The sequence below is a fragment of the Quercus suber genome, unplaced genomic scaffold (genome assembly GCF_002906115.3).
Source record: "Quercus suber isolate HL8 unplaced genomic scaffold, Cork oak 2.0 scaffold_469, whole genome shotgun sequence".
In the NCBI taxonomy this organism is placed as follows: Eukaryota; Viridiplantae; Streptophyta; class Magnoliopsida; order Fagales; family Fagaceae; genus Quercus; species Quercus suber.
This window is the reverse complement of record NW_027069920.1, coordinates 1,701-24,774: the sequence shown is the minus strand read 5'-3', so window position 1 is coordinate 24,774 and position 23,074 is coordinate 1,701. Positions and strand designations below refer to the sequence as shown.

The following is a 23,074-nucleotide window of genomic DNA, read 5'->3' as shown; positions in this document are numbered from 1 at the left end:
TTTATTAAAGGTTTTATATTGTACTAGCCTCTGAGCAGACGCTCATATGTGTGCTTAGAGGTTCTTCTATTTTTTGGGTAAAGATTAATAATTTGAATTTATTATAATTTGGGATTACTACATTTTCTAATCATAAAATACCTAGGGGTGTGATCCACAAATGCATAATACTCATCAAACCCTTAGGTATTTTATGATTAGAAAATGTAGTAATCCTAAATTATAATGGATTCAAATTATTAACATTTACCCAAAAAATAGAAGAGCTTCTGAGCATGCGTTCTAAGATATTTTCTAATAAATAGTATTTGTAGGGTCAGTTTTTGTAGCCCAAGCCCAAAAGATATGGGTTGAAGGTCCAGCGAACCCAAGACAATAAATTTGTAGAGAGTGGGCGAAAGAGCTAGGCTGATTATGAAGTAAACAATGGTTGGCTAGGTTACTTGCAGTGATGATAACATGAACTAATGCTTGAACGACTCCATGAATGTATGTCCGAAGAGATGTTTTATTAAGTGAACAGTGATTACAACATTCAGAGCTACAGTAAAGCTTTTCTCTTTCTTTTTCTCTCTCTCCTCCGTCCTCTATTATCAGGGACCCTTCTTCTTTATATAGCATCCTCTCCTATCATCTCCATCGTCCACCTGTTCTTCATCTGCGTATCTACTCAAGTGCATGTCACNTTTTCTGGGCAACCATGTTCTTAGGGAAGAAGAACAATTATTTTTAATTAAAATTTTTAATATTTTTATTTTAAAATTATTGATAACTAAAATTTTATTTTATTTTAAAATAAAATAAAATATTTTTAATATTTTTTAATTCTGCCGTTTGCCACGTCAGCAATATCTGTTTATGATGTAACGGCAGGGACCAAATGGGAACCGTTTTTCAGGATAGGGACTAAAAGCGGTAAAAATAAAATGTAGGGACTAAAATAGAAATCGCCTAAAAATGTAGGGACTAAAATGTGCTTTTCGCCTTTTTTTTATCATCAAATCAAGACATCAATTGGTTTTTGGTGTAGGTGGGGATTGAACCCTATATCTCTTATTCAACAATCAAAGACTTTACTAGTTGAGCTAACTAGAACCTACTATTGCTTGGAAGGTGCCTAATAGGAAGAGGGCGAGTGAAAAAATACCCGTTTCAAAGTGAGGGTGAGGAATAAAAAACCTATACCATTGCCATTCCTAAGCAAGATAGGGGTGGATCAAGTGGGTAGGAAAATTTTATCACTCTTATCTATTTTTCAATTTTCTCAATCCATCTCAAAGAATACTCCAATTCTCCATGGTCGGTTTAGGGTTATTTATTAAATGTTTTATATTGTACTAGCCTCTGAGCAGACGCTCATATGCGTGCTTAGAGGGTCTTCTATTTTTTGGGTAAAGATTAATAATTTGAATATATTATAATTTGGGATTACTACATTTTCTAATCATAAAATACCTAGGGGTGTGATCCACAAATGCATAACACTCATCAAACCCTTAGGTATTTTATGATTAGAAAATGTAGTAATCCCAAATTATAATGGATTCAAATTATTAACATTTACCCAAAAAATAGAAGAGCTTCTGAGCATGCGTTCTAAGATATTTTCTAATAAATAGTATTAATAATAATCCATTAAATTAAAATTTGATAGGTTTTTTAAAAGAAAAATTAGAAAGGGATAATTATAAGTTAATGAATAATAATCATAACCTTTAAAAAAAAAAAAAACTAGGCAAAAAAATTATTGAATTTTGTAGGGAAAAAGTAATGAATATTTTCATTCCAAATTATATAGATTTGATAAATTTCAAATTAAAATGTTACCAAAAATGATAACCTTGAGAGATTTAAAAAATATAGTGGTTAAGAATTTGAAAAATATAGTTGCTAGAAATGAATAAATGAAAACAAAATTACAAAAGAAAAAAAAATTTACCCAGTACTTGATTTCTTGAAAGTAATGTATCATACAAAAAGAAAAAGAAAAATCACTCTACAGTCCACACTCTAAATACTAATTACTATCTTAAATATTTATAATTCACTTAATAGTATAAAATTTACAAAAGAAAAAAAAGTGGAAAAAAAAATTACCCAGTATTTGATTTCTTGAAAGTAAAGTACCATACCAAAAAAAAAAAAAAAAGATTTTTTTTGAGAAATAATTACAACATGCTGCTAACCCCACAGCTCAAACCCCTTCCCCCCTAGATCCCCAAGCACTTTGTGTATGGGGAGGTGCCAATTCAGCTACGAGGTTTTTGGCAAAGAAAAAGATAAATCACTCCACAGTTCACAATCTAAATACTAATTACTATATTAAATGTTTATAATTCACTTAATAATATAAAATTTACAAAAGAAAAAAAAGTGAAAAAAAAAAAACTTTATCCAGTACTTGATTTCTTGAAAGTAAAATAATGAACATAATTTTTTTTTTTTTAAATACGGACAATTTACATTTTCTACCTAATAATACTCTTACAAAACTTTTTAAAGAGTTAAAAAAAAAATGAACGACTATCAATAATATTTAAATTATATAGGAAAGAATTATACTATGTATTTTAATTTATAAGTTTTGAGTATATTTATACATATGCATGAGGTTACAAGTTAGTTAATATTAATAGACTCCAATTACTTCAATTTCAGATGTAATCAATTCCAAATTTATCTCAATAAAAAAGAATGTAACGTAAATCATTTCTTGAGAATTGAGAAATTATCTTTGCATTAAGTTGTTCAACACTATCATGTATAGGTGTTAGCAAAGCCCTATCAACCATATATCTTGCATCATTGACATGTTCTTGCAAACTTAAAAAAACTTGATCAATCAAGTTGTATATAGAATGCTAACTCTCCCATTGCATTGCCATTGAAGAGGGTAGTTTAATCAAATCATCCATTGTAAAGGGTTCATTCCCATTACCGGTGTATTGTTTATATTCAGAAAACTCTATCAGTTGACAGACCTCGTATTCTGCTTCAAATCGTTAAAAGTGTAACTATATGGTATAAAAATAAATTGATTAAAAGTGTAACTATATATAGGAGATTTTTTTTTTTTTTTGAGAGTGTAACTATATATAGGAGAATTAAATTAAAAGTTGGTAAATTATATATTTTTCCACCGTCAATTTTCATGTAACTGTTAATGTGTATCCAAACCGGTGTAGGTGGTGAGCCCGATCCATGAAGTCACAGAAATAGGGCCGTGAGCCCAATATATAGAGAATTGGCCTAATCCCGTGTATAAGGGGTTTCGACAATAAAAAATGGAAACCTTGTGGCTTTGTACAAGCATAAATATAGTCCATCGGCCATGTTAAAGACTTTTTTTTTATCTTTTTTTGTGGGGGGGGGGGGGGGGGGGGGGTTGGGGGGGGGGGTGGTTGTGGTTGGGGTGGTGGGGTGTGAGAAAAGCCATTTTAAACACCTAAACCATCAGTCATCAGTTTATGTTATTTGTTCTACCCAAGTGTGTGTATTGAATAATTTTCTACTTACAAATTTCCAATCCAAAAAAAAAAAAAAAAGGAAAAAACAGAAGAAGAGAGAGCAGCCTGTGCCAAAGCAAGTTCTGAACAACGAATTGCATTTAGACATTTGTCAATTTGTTCTTAATTTTTATTTTTAAATGATGATTTCATTATTCAAAAAAAAAAAAAAAAAAAAAAAACATCTTTCCAAAGCATCCCAAGGAGAATTGAAAGGTTATTACAAACAAAAGAGCAACTAGAATTTAGAGAATAATACTTAGCTAAAGCATGTGCTATATACCAGAATTGGGTTTGGATTAGGTCTAGTGCTTCTAGTGCATTGGACTCGGTCGGATGGTGACACGTGTCATAAAATAGACACATGTCACAATCCCAACGAATCTAATACCACTGGACTTTGGACTCAAACTTCCCCCACTAGAATTCCTCTCCCTCCTAATCCATTGGAAAATATATTTAGTGAAATGTCTAGCAGCAAATTGCAATATCTTGAATGAGAGAATCCAATTTCCCAATGAGTGTCATTTAGTGCATCAAAACAGTTCTTAGCATCACCCTCCATTAGGACCTGTTGAAAAATTCTCCTTTTTGGGCATAGCCTCCACCAAGACCTGTTTAAATACTTGTCAATTGTCATATTCACTATGATACCTGATTTGATTTGTGAGCTCTTAGAAAAAGATAAATTTAAACTTTTTGGAAAAATAATATCTTTTAAATCCCCATCTTTCTCCATGAAGCAATAATTAAGCAAAATCAAATGCAAGATCCAACCGAAACAATAATCTAGTTATACTGTGCCACTACCAAGAAATGTGTATTTTCTCTCTATATGTGCAATTGATGTTTCTCTAAGGTTGCGTCTGGAAAAAAAAATTTAGATTTGGATTTGGATTTTAATTCAATAAATTTGAAATGTCTTGAATTTAAGTTCATTAATTTTAGATATCATTTCAAATCTAAGGATTTTTAACCTTTAAAATTCCTAGTGAATTTGTCAAATCATGCCATCCAAACACCATAAACAAATTTGATAAGGTAAACAAATGCCACCGATATGTAATTGAGTTTATTTCAAATGTTAAAACCCATCACTATAACCTAAGTAAGTAGATACAACCAATAAACCGATAATAAGCAATGACTGGTTAGTTACTATCTCAAGTATGAATAAAAATGATTAGATGCATTGAGTGGAGTTCACCAATCTCATAGGAGGGTAATATAAACTCATGAGAAGTTGAGAACTGCAAACACATCAAATTTCATGTCAATCAAGTTTTATTTACTTCTTGATCATTATACTTATTTTTTATACATAATTTTAAATTACAAAATTTAAATTACAAAAGCTTGAATTTTAAACATTTTATTGACAACATAGCTATTGATCTTTAATTGTTTTTGAAAATTTTGTAAATATGGAGAATATAAGAAGAAAATGTTATCCAATGGTTAATTTGTCAAAATTCACTTCTAATAAAAATGTATTGGGTGGAGTTGTAGCTGAATTTTAACTCAAACTTATTCACTAGAGTTTGTGTACTTTGATGAAAATGGTACTTTATCCAATATTAGTTGTAGATCATTGAAAACAATTAATATGTGTAGTTGTTTAGATATATACTAATATTTTTCACAACTGTGAATATAACATATTGTAATTGATGTATAATAAAAATAATATAAGTGGTATATCTAACTAAAAGTTGTTGGGAACAATATACAAAGTAATAAATGAAGAACAAGGATAACACAAAAGACAAACAAAAATAGATAATTTGGAGGCACAAAATTGTTATCCTTAGACAATATTCGCTCCCACACTCTTAATACTAAAGGGTTGTTGCAAATTTATTCCTAAGATATAACCAAGTTATTAGGTTCTACAGATAACAATTCCAAAGAATAACCACAGGATTTCTTGTGTTTCTCTCTATTTATACCCATAGGGTTATATTTCATCAAAAGACATGTATGGAGAGTTAAAATGTTTCATAAAACCGTTCACAAGGCTTGAAACATCTTTAAACTCTCAGAACAGTCACCAGAAGATTCTGCAGAAAATTGACCCATTTGGTACATGTGTTTAAACACGTGTTTTTAATTTTTAAACAACATTATACATATTTTCACACACTTTTTCACCTACATGTATTTCTAAAAAATACAAACAACGTTACTAGAACAACATTACCAAACAGTCGAGAGTTTCTTTCAATCGATCGAATACTCTTTTCGATCGATCGGAATAGGCAGAGACTCCAGAATAGATTTCATTACCATTTCGATTGATCGAGCAAAAGCTTCGACCAATCGAAAATATTGAGTTCTGAAATTTTCACTTAGAAAATTCTAGAACTTGAATTTTCCCTTAGAAAATTCCAGAACTCGAATTTTCACTTTATCGACTTTATGAAACAAAACTCTCCAAACTCAAACATCATTATTACAACTTATCTTTGTATATACCTCACTACAAAAAAAAGGTCCTATAGCCATGTTTCTAAAACGCAGCTATAGCTCATAAAAACGTGGCTATAGGGCGATTTGGCCTATAGCTGCGTTTTTTTAGGCCATGTTTACAATTGTGGCCTAAAACCCGTGAGCCTAAGGGGTCTATGGTTGCGTTTTTGGAAACGCGGCTATAGGACACGACCAATGGCCGCGTTTTTATAAACACGGCTATAGGGGACTGCTATAGCTGTGTTTTTTAAACACGGCTATAATTGTTTTTTGTTTTTTATTTTCATGGCCAGATGGCAAATGCATTGGATATATATATATATATATTTATGCATGTAATACAGCTTTTTTGAACTATAACAAAAGGAAGATTCCAAATAAAACATAACCATATTAGCTAAGTATACTTAATTATTTTAATTTCTTATCTCTCTCATGCATGTAAGGTTGTTGGAAACAAATAACTAATAATTAGATAAACAGAATTAATGTAAGAAAGCCATACAATAATGAAGTTTCATCATGCATGAAGAGAAAATTTTATGTCTTTGTACAAACTCACGAGTTTGTATAAACAAAATTTATTGGGCACGTTCACCAAGATATCAAAATCATATAAAACAAACCCAACAACTGAAATCAATGTTTCTATGTTATTACACAAGTGCATAACCAATGTGGTAAACAATGAAAGAGTCATACCCAGAGCTTAAGATGCTTATACTCTTCTTCTATTAGTTCCATCTCCTCTGTTAGCTTTCGCTTCAACTCCCTCTCCTCCTTCACTTTCCCTTTCTTCGTATTCAGACTCAACTTCTTCTTTTTCATACTCCAACTACATCATAAATGCTCAATTAACAACTCAGTTGCTGCAACCTACATCAACCAACAGTATTCAAGTTGGACAAAAATCCTTGACAAATAAAAACCACAAATAAAGATTCAAGACAAAACCAATAACTCAATTTCCAATCTGTTAAAGATATAAACCCCCAAGAGATATCTTTAACACAAGCAAATCCGATTCTGCACAGCCAACCACAACTCTTTGCTGTAGAATATCAATTGATTTTCTGCGTGCTTTTCATGGATGTAATTTTGTAGTTAGGTTTTCTAAACTTGCGTGTAGGATTTTGTAGTCAATTTCTTTGTAGTCAATTTCTCAAAACATGAGTGTAGGGTTTTGTCATAGAAGGGGCTTCTCACCATCTCTCTCTCTTTCTCTCTCTCTCTACCTAGTCTTGTCGCTAAAAATAATTAACACCTTAATTTTTTTATAGTATGCTAGCTAGCTATTCTCAATTTATAACTATGGAACTATCACAGAACATGGTATGGGGACCGTAGGGCCCTAAGGAATATGCAATCATGATGCCATTAAGGATAAAATAATACTACAGGTTTGGAAAGGAGCTAGCTAGACTTCATAAAGTGACCTGAAGACTTGGACAAACAAATATAGGGTAATTACCAGGTGAATTTCATCACCATTTTCTGTTCTTTAGAGTTTTATGTAAAGTCATTAAGTCCATATTCTTAGCACTAGTGATAGATGCATTCATTAAATCGATTCAAAGGGAATTCTTTGGGTATATACTTTTTGTCCCCTGCAAATATGACAAGTGCCCCACTATCAAAAATTGGTTATAAAGTTGCAGTAAGGGTATTGTATTATAATTCATACAGATTGAGTGCAAGTATGGTAAAAAAAAACTTACCATCATTATTAGGCACATGTCGAAGAGCTTCATCCACCATTTCTTGCACAGATTTCCCTTCTATAGAACACCACCAACAATATCAGTTTCCATCTAACTACAAAAGTGTGGCACCATCCTTTGGGAGTCTCCCAAGTCAAAAAATTGTCAAAATCCATTTTAATTTTTACAGCCTGATCTTGGAAGCTTAAGAAAAAGGTGATTGGGTCCAAAAACGCTTGGACCTTTCTTAATTCATATTTCAACAAAAAAAAATCCTAGGAAAGCATTTCTAAACTTCCGTAGAAAATCACTTTGTATTGTATGCCTCCCATAAAATTCTTCGGCAAGCTCAACAGCAAATGACAGCCGAGAGATGTCAGCTTCACGAATCTAGGCACACAATGAGACAGACAAATTACTATAGCCATATTAACCAAGACGTGCCAAAGTGAAATGTGGGCTTGAACAAAAGTTGCTTCCTAAAACCTTGCAAATGAAGTAAAGGCTCATATGTAATTGGCATCTCAAGAACCTAAAATGAATTGTCTTAACTAATGACATGATAATATCCTAGGAAAGCATTTCTAAACTTCCGTAGAAAATCACTTTGTATTGTATGCCTCCCATAAAATTCTTCGGCAAGCTCAACAGCAAATGACAGCCGAGAGATGTCAGCTTCACGAATCTAGGCACACAATGAGACAGACAAATTACTATAGCCATATTAACCAAGACGTGCCAAAGTGAAATGTGGGCTTGAACAAAAGTTGCTTCCTAAAACCTTGCAAATGAAGTAAAGGCTCATATGTAATTGGCATCTCAAGAACCTAAAATGAATTGTCTTAACTAATGACATGATAAATCTATAAAATATTTTGTAAGTGGATTCTCTATATCATCCATCACTCTTGCCCCTTCAAAGCAGGATATGTTTTCTCATTTTTTTTGCATTCTTTCACGGCCACCCACATCCAAGACAGAACATATCTTATTCACAATTGGAACCATATTTCTTCTCTACAACCACACACATACAAAATCTAGGAAATGACTATCCTACTATTCTCATCCTCAACCTCAGATTTGGTCCTTAAGTAAACTAAGAAAGTAGTTCAGTTCCAAGCAAGAGAAATTAACAAAATGATGAAGAAGTAAAAGTCAGGGCAACTAACTGTCTCAGGCAGGTTATAGATGAGCACAGAACTCATGACAGTTGCCAGAACAAAAATCCTGCAAAAGCAGATATTAGAAATGAAAAGCACGCAAAAAATTTCAACCGGTAATTGCAAACCAAAGTGTTAGAGATTACCGGTCGTCATATACATTAGATTTCCCAATACTTTCAAATCCCTCTGTGTCAAGGTAAAAGACATAGATTCTAACTCCATCAATATCCAATTCTATAGGGGTTCTCCAAACCCATATTCCTGTAAAAGAGAACAAGAGACCTTTCAAATGATACTACAAAAATAGATAAGCATATCCACCACTTATTTTTATATAATTTCTATAGATTTCAAGCAACGGCCCTCTTGGCTCCCTTAGCAATAAACAAATTAAAATTCAAGCAATAAACGATTAAAACCCTAGAAATCCATAGAGACATATCACAAAGATTTCAACAAGTAATAAGCAATTAGCTCTATGTACATTATTCGCATAATCCGACAGTTCAAAACCCTAGAAATCCATAAAACTCCAATACTGAAAAGAAATTGAAACTACAAAAACTAAACTAAACGAAGTTGATCGCATCAATTAGAGCCAAAGCCAATCCATTTTAGATTAAAAAAAAAAATCATAGCATTGTTCTTCTTTCTTGTTCATGAAAAACATCGAAACGAAGCGAAACGAAGAAAAATTTGAGAGAGTGAAGGTTTTGCAGCAGCGGTCAGCTACAGCGTGGAGCGGAGCACGGTGACAGCGGCAGCGGCGTAGAGGGGTCGGTGCACAGTGATAGCTAGCTGGAGTGTTTTTTTTCTTTTTTTGGATAATTACAGTAAATACACTGAGGTACCTTCCGCTAGGGATCTGTTTCCCACCTCTTCCTTTGCTGTTAGAAAAACACTATTTTAGGAAAAAACAAACATAACAAAAATCAAAAAATTAAGATTTTAATTTTTTAAGAAAGAACAAAGTGGAGGAATAGCACAGATCAAAGGGCTCAATGAAAATCACTTTTAGTGGTTCACGCGCTGTAAAAGCCCCTCTTAGCTCATGAATCGGAGAGTAGTTTCTGGGTTTGAGAGGTAGAGAGATTTAAAAAAAAAAAAAAAAAACTAGAGTAAGATTGCTTTAGTCGACCAAATTGATATCCTTTTATTTCCTTTATTTTCTTCTTTTCACAACTATCCCTCTAGCACTACAACCATAGGTGAACGGTTTTAGACCCCTTAAACCAACCAGATTAACGTAGTTAATTAGCCAAGTTGTTACTTAGTCAAATTATGCGATTTTAGGTTATCACAAACATACAATCATATTAAAAGTATAAAGCAGCATAATAGAAATAACACAAGATATGATCACCCAGGAAAACTAAACCGGTAAAAAACCTGGGGAGGATTTGACCTAGTTATCCTCAAGGTAAACCTAAATCCACTATGAAAGAATTGAAGTTCATACAAAAGGACTTACAAGCTCTCCGCTTGACTTCCTAATACTACCCACCAGTAGAACTTACTGACACGACCACGTGCAAGCTTCGAATCCACGGACTCCTTCTTTCTTGGATTTTCCACAAGATACAAGCACCCACGCTTGTTATTCTTTAAGCTCCAATAGCAGCAACTGAGTTGATCATCAAGGTTTTAAAGTAATCTCTACCTAGAAAACCTTAAGCTTTGTGTAAAGGAAAACTCCTCTAGATCTCACAAAAGATTTATACAATACAAAAAAGTATGAGCAACAATACAACAGGAGCAACTCTAAAAACGTGGCTAGGGTTTTTCTTTATATACCTAGGGTAAAAACAGAAAACCCAAAACGTTTAATGAGTTAGGGCTGAGCTGGAATATTCTGCAGAAAAACATTTTGCCTGAGATTCGATCAATCGAGTCTTTCCTTCGATCGATCGAGCCAGGTCGAAATGCACCAATGCATTTGCAGCCTCTCAATTCCAACTTTACATGAAAGACCCAACTTTGAGCAAGCCTAAACAAGACTTAAACATATTGTTTTGATCATGGTTTGCCAACATTACACATTAGAGTTCTAAATACATAAATTCCTAAATCTTTAGAACCTAACAATAGGCATAGCTTCTACTCCTGCTACAATCTCTAAGACCCAATACAAAGACCTTATTTTCGATTCCATTGAAGAAAAGCCTTGGGTTTTTTGTAACAACAACTGGGTATCTAATCAATTTCAAGCTATTATTGTTGACCTCGAGTTGTTCATCCAAGTTCTTGATTCGATTCGGATTAGACCCAGAATCGCTTTGCGGTTCTTTTGATGGGTTGAGGGTCAACCAGGGTTTAAGCGGTCTGAGTTTGCGTTTTGTGCCATGCTTGAAATACTTGTGAAGAATAATTTGATGAGGTCGGCTTATTGGGTGGTGGAGAGGGTTATTAGTGTAGTTGTGCATGGAATTGTGGATGTTTTGGTGGATGGGTATGTTGGTTATGAGGTTTCGGTTAAGCTTCTTGATCTTTCGTTATGGGTTTATACGAAGAAATCCATGATTGAGCAATGCTTGTTGGTTTTTGATAAGATGATAGCAAATGGGTTGTTGCCAGATGTGAAAAATTGTAATAGGATTCTTAGGATACTTAGGGATAGAAATCTTGTAACTAAAGCTAGAGAGGTTTATAGAATGATAGGGGAGAGTGGGATTAAACTAGAGAGGTTTATAGAATGATTGGAGAGTAGTTTTCGGGTTTGGGTTCTTCTCCACTTTGTTCTTATAGAACTTCTTAAAGCAATCAAAACCCTAACTTTTTATTTTTGTTATGTTTGTTTTTCCCTAAAAATGTGTTTTTCTAATGGCGAAAGGAGAGGTGGGTAACAGATCCCTAACAGAAGGTACCTCAGGTGGGCAAAGTGTAAAGTTTTAAACCACGGGTAGGCAAAGTGAAAATGGGTCATACCACAGGTGAGTTTACTTTAATTATCCTTTTTTTTTTTGGTTGAGATTGAGAGAGAGTGATTTTGGTCAAGCAAAATAGAATGAGGGTTATTTTATTTTATTTTATTTTTTTATTCTTTTTTTAACTTTCAGTTGGACCAGTAGCCGCATCTACAAAACATGGCTATACACCTATACCTTTAGTTGAAGTTGTAAAAGGCGGCCATAGCCACAATTTAAAGCCGCAGCTATAGCTCCTCCATTTAAAAAAAAAAAAAAAACCGCAGCTTCAGGTGCTTATAAATGCGGCTTTAGACCAGCGTTTAAGTTATAGCTACAAAATGTGGCCATACACCACAGTTTAAGCCGTGTTTAGTGAAATGCGCCTATAGGGAAGCTATAGCCGTGTTTTTTGTAAACGCTAAAAAAAACGTGGGCACGTATTTTTGTAGTGCCTATATATACAACAAAAGTAATATTGTTTTAATCACAATAGGTCACGTTGATATTGTATTCCTACTTCCTAGCTTTGCTCTCTTAAAAAAGTGGTTGCTGAAATGGTCAATTTATAATGGAGCAGACGGTTCAAAACAAGGCCTAGTGGATTGCCGGACAAAATGGGCTTCTGCCCTTTTCGGGCAAATTATATAGGGAAATGCCCCATTTCCCAAACTAAATAGGGAAATGCCCATCTTTTAAAACTCGATTTTTGATAAATCGAGTTAGAAAAAAAAAATTCTAAAGCCCTATAATGGCGTTTTAAGGAGTCTATAGTGACGTTTTAAGGACCTATAATGATTTTTTTAACTCGACTTCAAAGAAATCGAGTTATAGGTAAAAAAACACTACTATAGGTCAATTTCATTGCCTATAACTCAATTTCATTGAAGTCAAGTTAAAAAATGCCACTGTAGGCTCCTTAAAAACGTCACTATAAGGCCTAACTCGATTTTATAAAAAATCGAGTTTTAAAAGAGGGGTATTTCTATATTTAATTTGGGAAGGAAGACATTTCCCTATATAATTTGCTTGAAAAGGGCAGAAGCCCATTTTGTTTGTGAATTGCCTATGGTACTTTCAATATTTCTCATGACCCAGGTCTGGTTAGCAGTCATTCTTCCCCTGAAAACTTTTTGAATATCTGTTACCTTGTAATGTATTTTTGGTTTACCTGACACGTGATCTTGTAGATGTAGCTGGGCCATTGGGTTAAAATAATAATAATAATAATAATAGGGTAAAACTTAATTACAATTCCTTAAATGTAGTATATTAGATTTTTTTTAAAAGAACAATATATTCTTTAATTAAAATTCAAACAAAGTTGTATTTTTTTTTTTAGTAGTCATTAGAAAAAACAACTCTTTGCAGCAATGTGATTTAATTTAACGTAAAAAAAAAATGTATTCAGTCTATGTTAATAAATACACAACATAAAAGATAAAAAATAATTATTGTTCATTGCATTTCAAATAAATATTCTATTAAAATGAAATTTAATTTTTTTTAAACCACTAAAATTATCTATGATTGATAGTATATTAAATTTTACAATAATGCCTATTTTAATGTACAAAATCAAACAATCCTTTAGAAAGTTATCTTCGTATTTTTATTGCAAAGTATAGTTTTGATCTCCCTCATGATTGATAATTTTCCTCTCGTAGGTGTAGTAGAAACAAAAAGATTTTGATATTTTAATTCTTGCCAACCATTTGGGAAAATTCAGAAACAAAAGACAATGAATATTAATAATAAAGAAAGAACATATATGCATTATGCACTAAATGTACCGTCCCCATCATAATTTGAAGGAAAAAAAAAAAAAAATCTATCTATCTATATATAGATAGATAGATAGATAGAGCGTAAAGGGCACACACACACAAAAGAGCAAAACTACATTTTAAAAAAATAAGAATAAAAGAGTAATATTGCTTGAAACACCTTATAGCATCTTATTGCTCTTTTTGCCCTTATTTTCCTATTGATTAGGATTTTTTTTTTTTTATACTAAAATGCTTTATGTTTTTTTTTTTAAAATTATTTGTAATGGAGGGCTCAGAATAATAAGCTAGCTGGCTTTTTTTTTTTTTTTTTTTTTTTTTTTTTTTTTTTTTTTTTTTNACATAATCTCATTTTGATTGAAGTAAAATTACTTTTCCTAGTGTGCATTATTGACAACATTTTTATTATGCATCAATCCAAATTAGCCATTGTGAAAAACTTATTGAATACTCATATAGATAGTCATCACCAACAGCTGGAAGACATGGTTTTGAAACCCAGACCGTTTATTAAATTGTAAAAGGGAGAGTTTCAAGATTTTTGAGGTTCAACCGAGGTTGAATCGGGGTCGAACCGTGACGATGTTATAATTAATTTAATAATTAATTAAAGCCTAAATATAGATAATATAGATATTAAATTTATAAAACTAGCAAAATTGACTAATATTTCTATATATGTGAGGGAAATTTAATGATTTTCAAGCATATATTTAATAATTAAATAAGAAAGTTAATACAATAAAATAATAACCATGAAAACATTAAAATTTATGATTAATTTTTGAAATAAAGTTGAACATCTTTGAAGGATTTTAATTATAATTTTTTTTTTATATTCCTTGTAAGAGATGGATAATTTAATTAAGTAGAATAGAATTGTGTTAAGTTGTTTTTATAAAAAAAAGAAAGAAAAAAATTGCATTAAGTTTACTTCAAGTATTTTTTTTTTTTTTGAGCATCAACTTGCAAGCTTGGCTGAGTGGTTAGGCTCTAGCTGCATCTCTGACTATGCCTAGGTTCTAAACCTGACAAGCGCATTTTCTGATTTTTTTTTCTTATTTAACAAGCATGCTTGAACTACGGTTGGACCACACTGTTCATGCCACCGGTTTTGCATGAACCGTGTGGTCCAACCCTGGTTTAAGGGGTTCACGAAATTAACAGGCATACCTGGTTCTCTATGCTTAAAAAATCGGATTTTAGTTTGGTTCCCAATTAACTCAGTCGGACCGCCTGGTCTAGTTTGGGTCTAAAAGTAGTTGCATGATAGTTGTTGAACACATTAAGACCTCATTCTTATTTGCAAGATGTTATATGTGTCTTGGGAATAACTTATCTTGTCATTTTTTTTTTCTTATTTAACAGGCATGCTTGAACGGAGGTTGGACCGCACGGTTCATGCCACCGGTTTTGCATGAACCGTGTGGTCCAATCCCGATTTAAGGGGTTCACGGAATTAACAAGCATGCCTGGTTCTCTATGCTTAAAAAACCAAATTTCAGTTCGGTTCCCGATTAACCCATTCGGCCGCCCGATATGGTCCTAGTCGAACAGTAGTTGCATGATAGTTGTTGAATAGTAAGCCAATTAAGACCTCATTCTTATTTGTAAGATGTTATATGTGTCTTGGGAATAACTTATCTAAGTTTTCGCTGAATTTTTTTTTGCTAAAAGTATTGTAGATAAAAAGTAAAAGATAAATAAAATAAGTAGGTGATTTATGTGAGACCTGTATATAGGGAAAATAAGAAAAAATTAAATAAAATAAATAGGTGATTCACTTGAAACTAGCAAATAGTAGGAAAAATAGTTAACAAACTGGTTTATAAATGCATCCCAAAAATAAGACTTGACATTATTTGTTTTGTTTTTGTTTTTGTTTTTTTGTTTTGGTTTTTTTTTTTTGTTTTTGTTTTTTGTTTTTGTTTTTTTTTTGTTTTTGTTTTTTTTTTGTTTTTTTGTTTTTTTTTTTATGGGTAATAAGGATTAGCATATGTCATGATAGGATTTGACATTAAATGCCTTGTTTGTTTTGACATTAATATTTTTTGGAAAATGAATTATTTTCCAAAAATATATTTCCTAGAAAATTAGCTCATTTTCCTATATTGGGTAGCTATTTGAAAATGTGTTGGAAAATTATCGCTTGGCTTTCCTCATTTAACTTTGAGTAAGATATGATTGTTTTCTTTATTTAGCGGAAAAAAATTCTATCTCGTGGCTTCTCCACACAAAAAAGAAAAAAGAAAAGAAAAGTAAGCATGGATACTCAAATTGAATTAACATGTTAAATCATTTACATAAGTCCTATAATTATTAATTAATTAAATAAAGGTCTTGTTAACGTGTGTTTTTAGGACATTTGTTAATGGACTATTTTAAAATAGTTTTAAATTTTAATACCACTTTTATGGAAAATGTAAAAAATTATCAAAAAAATCAATTGTTTTATTTTATTTTTTCATAAAATATTTCTAAAAATATTTCATAAACCAATCTTTTTAAGGCAATTGTTAAATTTTCCTAGTAAATAATATGATTAAAATTACATGTAAATATTCATTCGAGTTGCATTTGGGTTTTGATGATCAACTGGCTTTTTGTTTAAATTTTCTTTTGTTCGTGGGTCCGCAACAAAGAAGTTTATTTGTAGCTTATTTCTTCATACGTTAGGTATTGTTTTTGGTAAAAAAGCATTGTTTGTAGGTCCCACCTTTTGCTTTTTCAATATTAAGTAAAAGAAAAATTACAACTTACCTACTCGTGATTTAACCAAAATTTAAAATGCCTACTTATGATTTGAAATTTTACACTTTACCTACCTAAGGTTTTACTAAAATTTAAGTTACTTATATGTGGTTTGAAATCTTATGATGCAAGTGTTCTGCTTGATTCGTTTTAATCTTATTTGATCTTATATTTTTATATTTTTTTGTGTTTTTAGAGGAAAAAGACATAAAAGTGGAATAAAATTACATATTTAGCCATGCTTTTATCAGATGTGGATTACAAAATTCTAACTGAGTTAATCTTAGGTGAGTAAAATGATAAATTTCAAATTATACATAAGTAACTTAAATTTGGGCCAAACTATAAGTTGGTAAGTTGTAATTTGCCCTTAAATAAACTAGATAAATGTACAAAAGTTTTCCTTCACTATTTACGTGTATTGTTAAAGGATGATGTTAACGGGTGCCTTTAGGCTCCGCTTGGGAGTTCATAAGAGAATGGAATAGAATGGAATGAGATAATCATAAGAGAATAGAAAGGAATGAAATGGAATGGAATGTATTTAAGTAATTAAGTAATGAAATGGAATGGAATTAAGTAATCTTGTTTGGATGTTTTAAAATAAAGGAATGGAAAGGGATGGAATAGAATGGAATTAAGTAACCTTGTTTGGATGTTTTAAAATAAAGGAATGGAAATGAATGAAAATGAATGGAATGTAAGTAATCTTGTTTGGGAGCAACATGGAGAGAATGGAATGGAATCATTTTATGACAATATTACTATTAAACTCTTGTTTTAAAATAAAGGGTTGAATATATAGGGGTATTTTAGGAGTTTTAGTAAAAAAATCATTAAATATAATTTCATTCCCTTCAATTTCTCCCAATTTCGGGAGGAATGAAAATTTGAGGTTTTAAGGGAATAGAAAGGAATGAGTGTTCCCTCCTACCCATTCCATTCCCTCCCACTTAAACTCCTAAATAAATGAATGAACTTTCTATTCCCTTATTAAAACTCTCAAACAAGAGAAGGGAAGAATATTCTAAAATTATTCTTTTTATTCCTTTCTATTCAATTCCATTCCTTCCTCCCAAGCGAAGCCTTAGAGAAATTGTTAATAAACCATATTAGGAAATTTTTTAACCCCACTTTCATAAGAAATATAAAAAGCTGTCAAAAAAATTAATTGTTTTATCATTTTTCTATAAAATATTTCTAAAAATAGTTTTTAAATCAATACTTTTAGGACATTTGTTAACATTTTTCATTATTAAAACAAGTCATATAACTTATAATTAAATAGATCATAAAATTAAAAATATATGTTAATGGTTTTATTAATCATCAGTTAAAAAAATTTTCTTTCAAACAAATTTAAGCATAAAATTTTCCCTTGAGAGAAATTTTCTTTAGGATCCAGAAAATTCTATTCATTAAAAAATATAAAAATAAAAGTCGATTGAGAACAAGGCACGAGTTGTTTATGCCATTAATGCCTCCTAACCGTTATATGGAAAAGACAAAAGAGTGAGTAAAAAGCCGTCACAGAAGCAGCGAAGCATTTCGGTGCTGTAGTACTTAGCTTAGCTGGGCTTCAAGAAAGGAGTAATCTTTGCACAGTTGCACTCCTCCTAGGCAACAGTGAGGAGCAAAAGACAACATAGGCACTAGTACTGAAGTTTTAAACACAAACACCAACAAAGGCCAAGCCAAAAAAAAAACACCATGATCTTCTTCCACACCAACCCCATCACCATCACCATCACCATTTTTCTCTTTCTCACTTCTCTCATTCTCTCATCCCACCCCTACAACTTCTCTGCAGCTTCTGATTCTGAAGTGGGTATGTTTTCTCTTTCTCTATCATACAGCTACCTTTTTTTATTTTTTTATTTTTTATTTTTCTTAGTTATGACTTATGAGCAATGCAAACATATAATTGTCCCACTTCATCTTCAAGGTCTCTTATAAGGATTTTGCTGGTTTTTATTAGTTTATGTTTTAGATTTGAAGAATGGTTTCTTTCAATCGTCTGCATAGACACATACAAAGACAAAAAATTCATCCTTTTCTTTTTGGTGGAAGTTCTTTCTTTGATCAAATCACATTTTGATTAATGGTGGCACTGTGATCAACACATTCTGGCAATTGCATGTATGCCAGATTTCATTATACACTTCTCTTTTCTATAATGTTGCTGCAAGTTAGTTTTTTTTTTTTTTTTTTTTTTTTTTTTTTTTTTTTCTGAATTCTGATTCAAATGTCTTATTTGCTTAGATCACATTATCAAAAAGTACTATTTTAATTAACTCTCATGAAATCCGATTTTCCAGACAATTTAAAGTGTGCACTCAATTGTATTTCTTACCAAATAACAATTAATCGCACTAAGACAAATCCTCCTTGTCCAGGATTTTCACTAAAACCGGTCAACCTTTTTAATTGTTGATTACCTAGGCTATCAATTAAGACAGTTGCCTCCTTGATTATTGCAATCTAAATATGAATGTGATTGAACTTTTTAAGCTACTCAGATCAGATGCAAATTATTTTAATAAAAAGATGAATTTGTTTTTACAGTAATTAGTACTATAGTGGCACCACTGTCACATACACAGTTATTTAATTATATATATATATATGTTCTGTTCTTGCTTTGTAATTTTTAATTTTTATTTTTTCGGTTTATGCTTGAGAATTAAGTAAGTATTAGCTTCTTTCCTTCTTGTTGCATCGGGTTCCAAGTGATAAGAATAAAACAAGGAAACAATGTTAGAATCTTAGGTTTGTTTCAGCACTTTCTGAAAGAAAGTCAAACTTTTTATCTTTCCAATGTTATTTTACTTCTCCTAGGATTACCTGCTCTTCTTTTCTTTATGTCTGAGAAAATAAGATTCTCTCTCCCTCTCTCCACATTTTTACTTCACTTTCTTTGTAAGATTTTATCTTGATAGTGCTTAATCTTTAAAGATATGGATGCATTTGGATGTTGGTCATTTGCATGACAATGGAATATAACATCTTGCTTCACCTAGTAATGGAAGGACTATTGAATTCACTATATGTTAGCAAATGGGACTGTTATTAGTACTCATCAACCATCCTATTTAGGATATGGGAGAATAACAATTGGTGAGTTCTACATTCAGAAAGGATAAATAATTTTCCTTCAAAATGATATGGAAGATAAAATGGGAAGTTTAAACACACTTGTAACCAGTTTGAGCCGGAGTGTAGTGATGTAAAATCATAATATTCAGATCATGATTACTTCAATCACTGTATTTGAACAATCTTTTCATGCCTTACAGATGATGAAACCCCATTTACTTACACCGAAGGAACTGGTAAAGGGCCAAAGAAATGGGGCCAAATCGATCCACATTGGAAAGCTTGTGGTAATGGGAAAATGCAATCTCCTATTGATCTTCTGAACAGAAGGGTGCAGGTTTTTCCTAGCCTGGGGAAATTAAAAAGGGATTACCAACCAGCTCCGGCTGTTGTGAAGAACAGAGGACATGACATTACGGTAAGCTGCCAGCCTGCCACTGAAGCTATACTTTGCTATCCTTTTTTCACGGTTGTGATATTCATGATGCACCAATTCGGTTGATGCTTGCAAGCTTAATCTAATGAATGCTTGAGTTGCATACCCCCAACTTGGACCATTTGGAACCAGGACAGGTTAATCATTATGATTAACCTATTCTGTTTATAGAAACCTGCATCACATGGACAAATTATATGATCCTTCTAAATCCTAAGCTTTAACTCCTTAAAGATGTAATAAACACACTCATACTTGTATGTGCGTGCACATGTACACACACACACATATACTCTGATGACAGTTTTGTAGTAGTCATGATAAAACATTTCCATATAAATGGGTAATAGATGTACTAAATCAGATGAAAACTATTGATTAATTTATTATCTGAAACGGATGTTTCATCAGGTGATGTGGAAAGGGGATGCCGGAAAAATTAACATAAATGGGACTGACTACAAGCTGTTACAATGTCATTGGCATTCACCATCTGAGCACACATTCAATGGATCAAGGTTTTTGTTTGCCTTCATTTCACATTTAATACATCTATGGGCTAATTGATTTTTGAACAACCCAGTCCATACATTGCTTTTGTACCCATGCAAAATTCTAATCTTCTATTTTCAGGTATGACTTGGAGTTCCACATAGTTCATCTAAGCTCTAGTGGAGAGATAGCTGTTGTTGGAATTGTTTACAAATATGGCCGCCCTGATCCCTTACTTTCAAAGGTATTTTGATGGTTTTCTATTCATTTGCTCTTTGAGATCCATTAATGCATATGAATGTGTGCACTATTTACAGTAATGCATCACATTTTTTTATTAAATCCATAGTTAGGAGATGGATGTTATTGGAAATATTATAGATTTGGCTCACTGGCCCCTTCCTTTCAATGGAATTTTGAGATGATTTTCTCTTTCTGACTCTCTCACACACACATGCATATAGACGTGCGTAATATTTTCGCACATAAGTATTATTCAGATAAATGCATACTTTTTATATATTAAATGCACATAAAAAAATTACATGCATGCATGATCTTTTTAAGCTGTCAATACAGTAATGAACATAGAGCTCAACACATAATTAAGTGACTTAACATGACAAAAAATGCCAAGAATTTCAATTTTGAAAAATTCATTTGTGTATTGTAATAGCTGCTTGACATTTATTTCAATGACATTTTTACTACACTTGAATCATTAGAAGAGTAGTATTCTTCATGAATTTATCAAAATCTTAGTTTTAAGTGTGATTATTTCTTCCTACAAATTTTTTTGATTATTGATTTCTTTATGCCCTTCCCCCTTTTTCTGAAGCTGTTCCACCACATAAAGTCAGTTGGAAAAGAAGAGAGAGATTTGGGGATCTTTAACCCAGGAGCTATTAAGTTTGGGAGCAGAAAGTATTACAGATACATTGGTTCTCTTACAGTTCCTCCCTGCACTGAGGGTGTCATTTGGACAATAGTCAAGAAGGTCCTTCACTAAGCACACAATTTTCTTGACCAATAACTGCAATATTGGTTTTGTTTTCTTTTTCTTTACTCCACATATGCACTTTCCAACATAGAACTTCTCTTTTATAGGTAAGGACAGTTTCAAGAGAGCAAGTGAGAGCATTAAGGGAAGCTGTTCATGATGTAAGTGTTTCTGAACTGGGATAACATAATTTTGATTAAATACTCCATAGAAATTAAGGATATGCTGTTCAGATGCAAATGATTTTCAATATAGAATATACTAGTTGATTTAATTAACATGTCTTTTTGGCATTGAAATCTCTGGAGTGGATGGTCCAATACAATTATACATCCAATATATTAAAGAAGTCTAGAGAAGGCATTTCAAAGTAGGAGTGGTTGCCACCACCTGCTTTTTAGAAGAAATCATAATGGCTGTTCTGAGATTTGAAAGATAATTCCAATGATGAAGCTTTATTCTTGACCAATATAGTAGTCATTTACATGAAGCTAAGCTTTTGGCTTAATTTACTGAAACCCTTACGGCTGATGTTTGGATAACTTTTTTTGCGAAGAAAAATTATAAACAATTAATAATTAAGTTGCTTTCAAACTAAAAACCAAAAAGAAAAGTGGTAAGCCAATCCATAACGTGCCTTCTGTTCACTTTAGTATGTATAGTATTTTAAAAAAAAAAATTATTGGTATTACACATGCACCCAATGGGTTTTGAACCCAATGAGAGAGGAAGTATCAGTTGAGCTATAGCTCATAATATATATGTTTGAAGTGTATGGGAAAATTATAGAATACTTCGGGAGTACCATAAATTGCTGATTATATCATAAATTTAATTAGTGAGACCCATTATTATATGAGAGGTAGAAGTACGCAATTATGATACTCTTAGAGTATTCTATTATAACTTGAAGGTACGTGGACTGGATCTTCTACTACATTTACTGCTCGTCTTTGGCAAAGCTACTTATTGCACTTCATTTGAGATATTTAATGCAAGAACGAGTAAATACGTTAGTCGTAAAGCAAAGGAAACTGTACAAAAACTAGCGGGTGATGGAGACAATGTTACAGAATCAATTTTCCTCTAAGTGCTGGTTCACTTTAAGTTAATGTGTTTGTTTTGTTTTTACCAAGGAGAATTTGATTTTTGCTTTGTTCTTTTTCCAGGGATTTGAGGCAAATGCAAGGCCAACTCAGCGATCGAGTGAAATAGCAGTTGAGTTTTACACACCAAAAGAGAATGGAGGTTCTACTTAGGTTTCTATAATTCGAAAATAAAATTAATACTTGAAGAACCACATAACTGCATTATCTCCAAAATAAGAGATTTTTATACACACCAACTAGAACACCTTCCCTGTGTTAAGGGATTTTTATTCTCAATACAAAGAACTTGTTATGCACATGTTCAGCAGGTAAAAGATATAAACATCCAAGAAGTGACATTTCTGGTTTGTTTTTAAGTTAATGCTACACCATTTGAAATATGACATTAGGAGCAGTTTACCATGTGGTTCATACATACATCGTTACCATTCATCATTCCCTCGAATGGATTCTTCATGGTTGTTTGTTTGGAGGTGTGTCTTGTTAAAGAGTGACGAAACAGGCGCAGAATATGGACATGCAATATTGTGGCAATTCTTGTAGTGCCAAGCATTGCCCTTTAAAATTGGGTTATAGTGTTTTCTTGTTTGTAATTGCTAATAACACAAAAACTGAGGCAATAATGTAAAATGCTTGTCAACAGAAGGGCATTCATATGG

General features: G+C 32.1%; 1 protein-coding gene and 2 long non-coding RNA genes across 5 annotated transcripts; 1 reads left to right on the top strand and 2 right to left on the bottom strand.

Annotated features, from left to right (window-relative positions):
* Window positions 1-3,614: 3,614 nt before the first annotated feature.
* LOC136062941 (uncharacterized) lies at window positions 3,615-8,235 on the bottom strand. 2 transcript variants are annotated; one of them, XR_010624672.1, is made up of 3 exons: window positions 7,694-8,235; window positions 6,678-6,851; window positions 3,615-4,120 (listed from the first exon to the last, which is right to left on the bottom strand). It is a non-coding gene; the product is annotated as an uncharacterized LOC136062941 (long non-coding RNA). The 2 variants fall into 2 exon arrangements; XR_010624671.1 differs by lacking the exon at window positions 3,615-4,120 and having other exon boundaries at window positions 6,461-6,851.
* Window positions 8,236-8,238: 3 nt separating this feature from the next.
* LOC111994474 (uncharacterized) lies at window positions 8,239-9,971 on the bottom strand. 2 transcript variants are annotated; one of them, XR_002881090.2, is made up of 5 exons: window positions 9,854-9,971; window positions 9,693-9,728; window positions 8,985-9,102; window positions 8,848-8,905; window positions 8,239-8,360 (listed from the first exon to the last, which is right to left on the bottom strand). It is a non-coding gene; the product is annotated as an uncharacterized LOC111994474 (long non-coding RNA). The 2 variants fall into 2 exon arrangements; XR_002881091.2 differs by lacking the exons at window positions 9,693-9,728; window positions 9,854-9,971 and having other exon boundaries at window positions 8,985-9,686.
* Window positions 9,972-17,825: 7,854 nt separating this feature from the next.
* LOC111994470 (alpha carbonic anhydrase 4) lies at window positions 17,826-22,826 on the top strand. The gene is made up of 7 exons (XM_024026359.2): window positions 17,826-18,110; window positions 19,579-19,796; window positions 20,226-20,332; window positions 20,448-20,550; window positions 21,145-21,303; window positions 21,414-21,467; window positions 22,476-22,826. Exons 1-7 carry the CDS (start codon window positions 17,993-17,995, stop codon window positions 22,563-22,565), a joined length of 849 nt encoding a protein of 282 aa, XP_023882127.1. The 5' UTR covers window positions 17,826-17,992; the 3' UTR covers window positions 22,566-22,826.
* The last annotated feature ends 248 nt before the right edge of the window (window positions 22,827-23,074 follow it).

Bases quoted from the DNA above. Each gene is read 5' to 3' on its own strand.
- LOC111994470 (XM_024026359.2), top strand. From the start codon at position 17,993: ATGATCTTCTTCCACACCAACCCCATCACCATCACCATCACCATTTTT. The intron at 20,333-20,447 runs GTTTTTGTTTGC...TTCTATTTTCAG, and splicing joins CACACATTCAATGGATCAAG to GTATGACTTGGAGTTCCACA. The intron at 20,551-21,144 runs GTATTTTGATGG...CTTTTTCTGAAG, and splicing joins CTGATCCCTTACTTTCAAAG to CTGTTCCACCACATAAAGTC.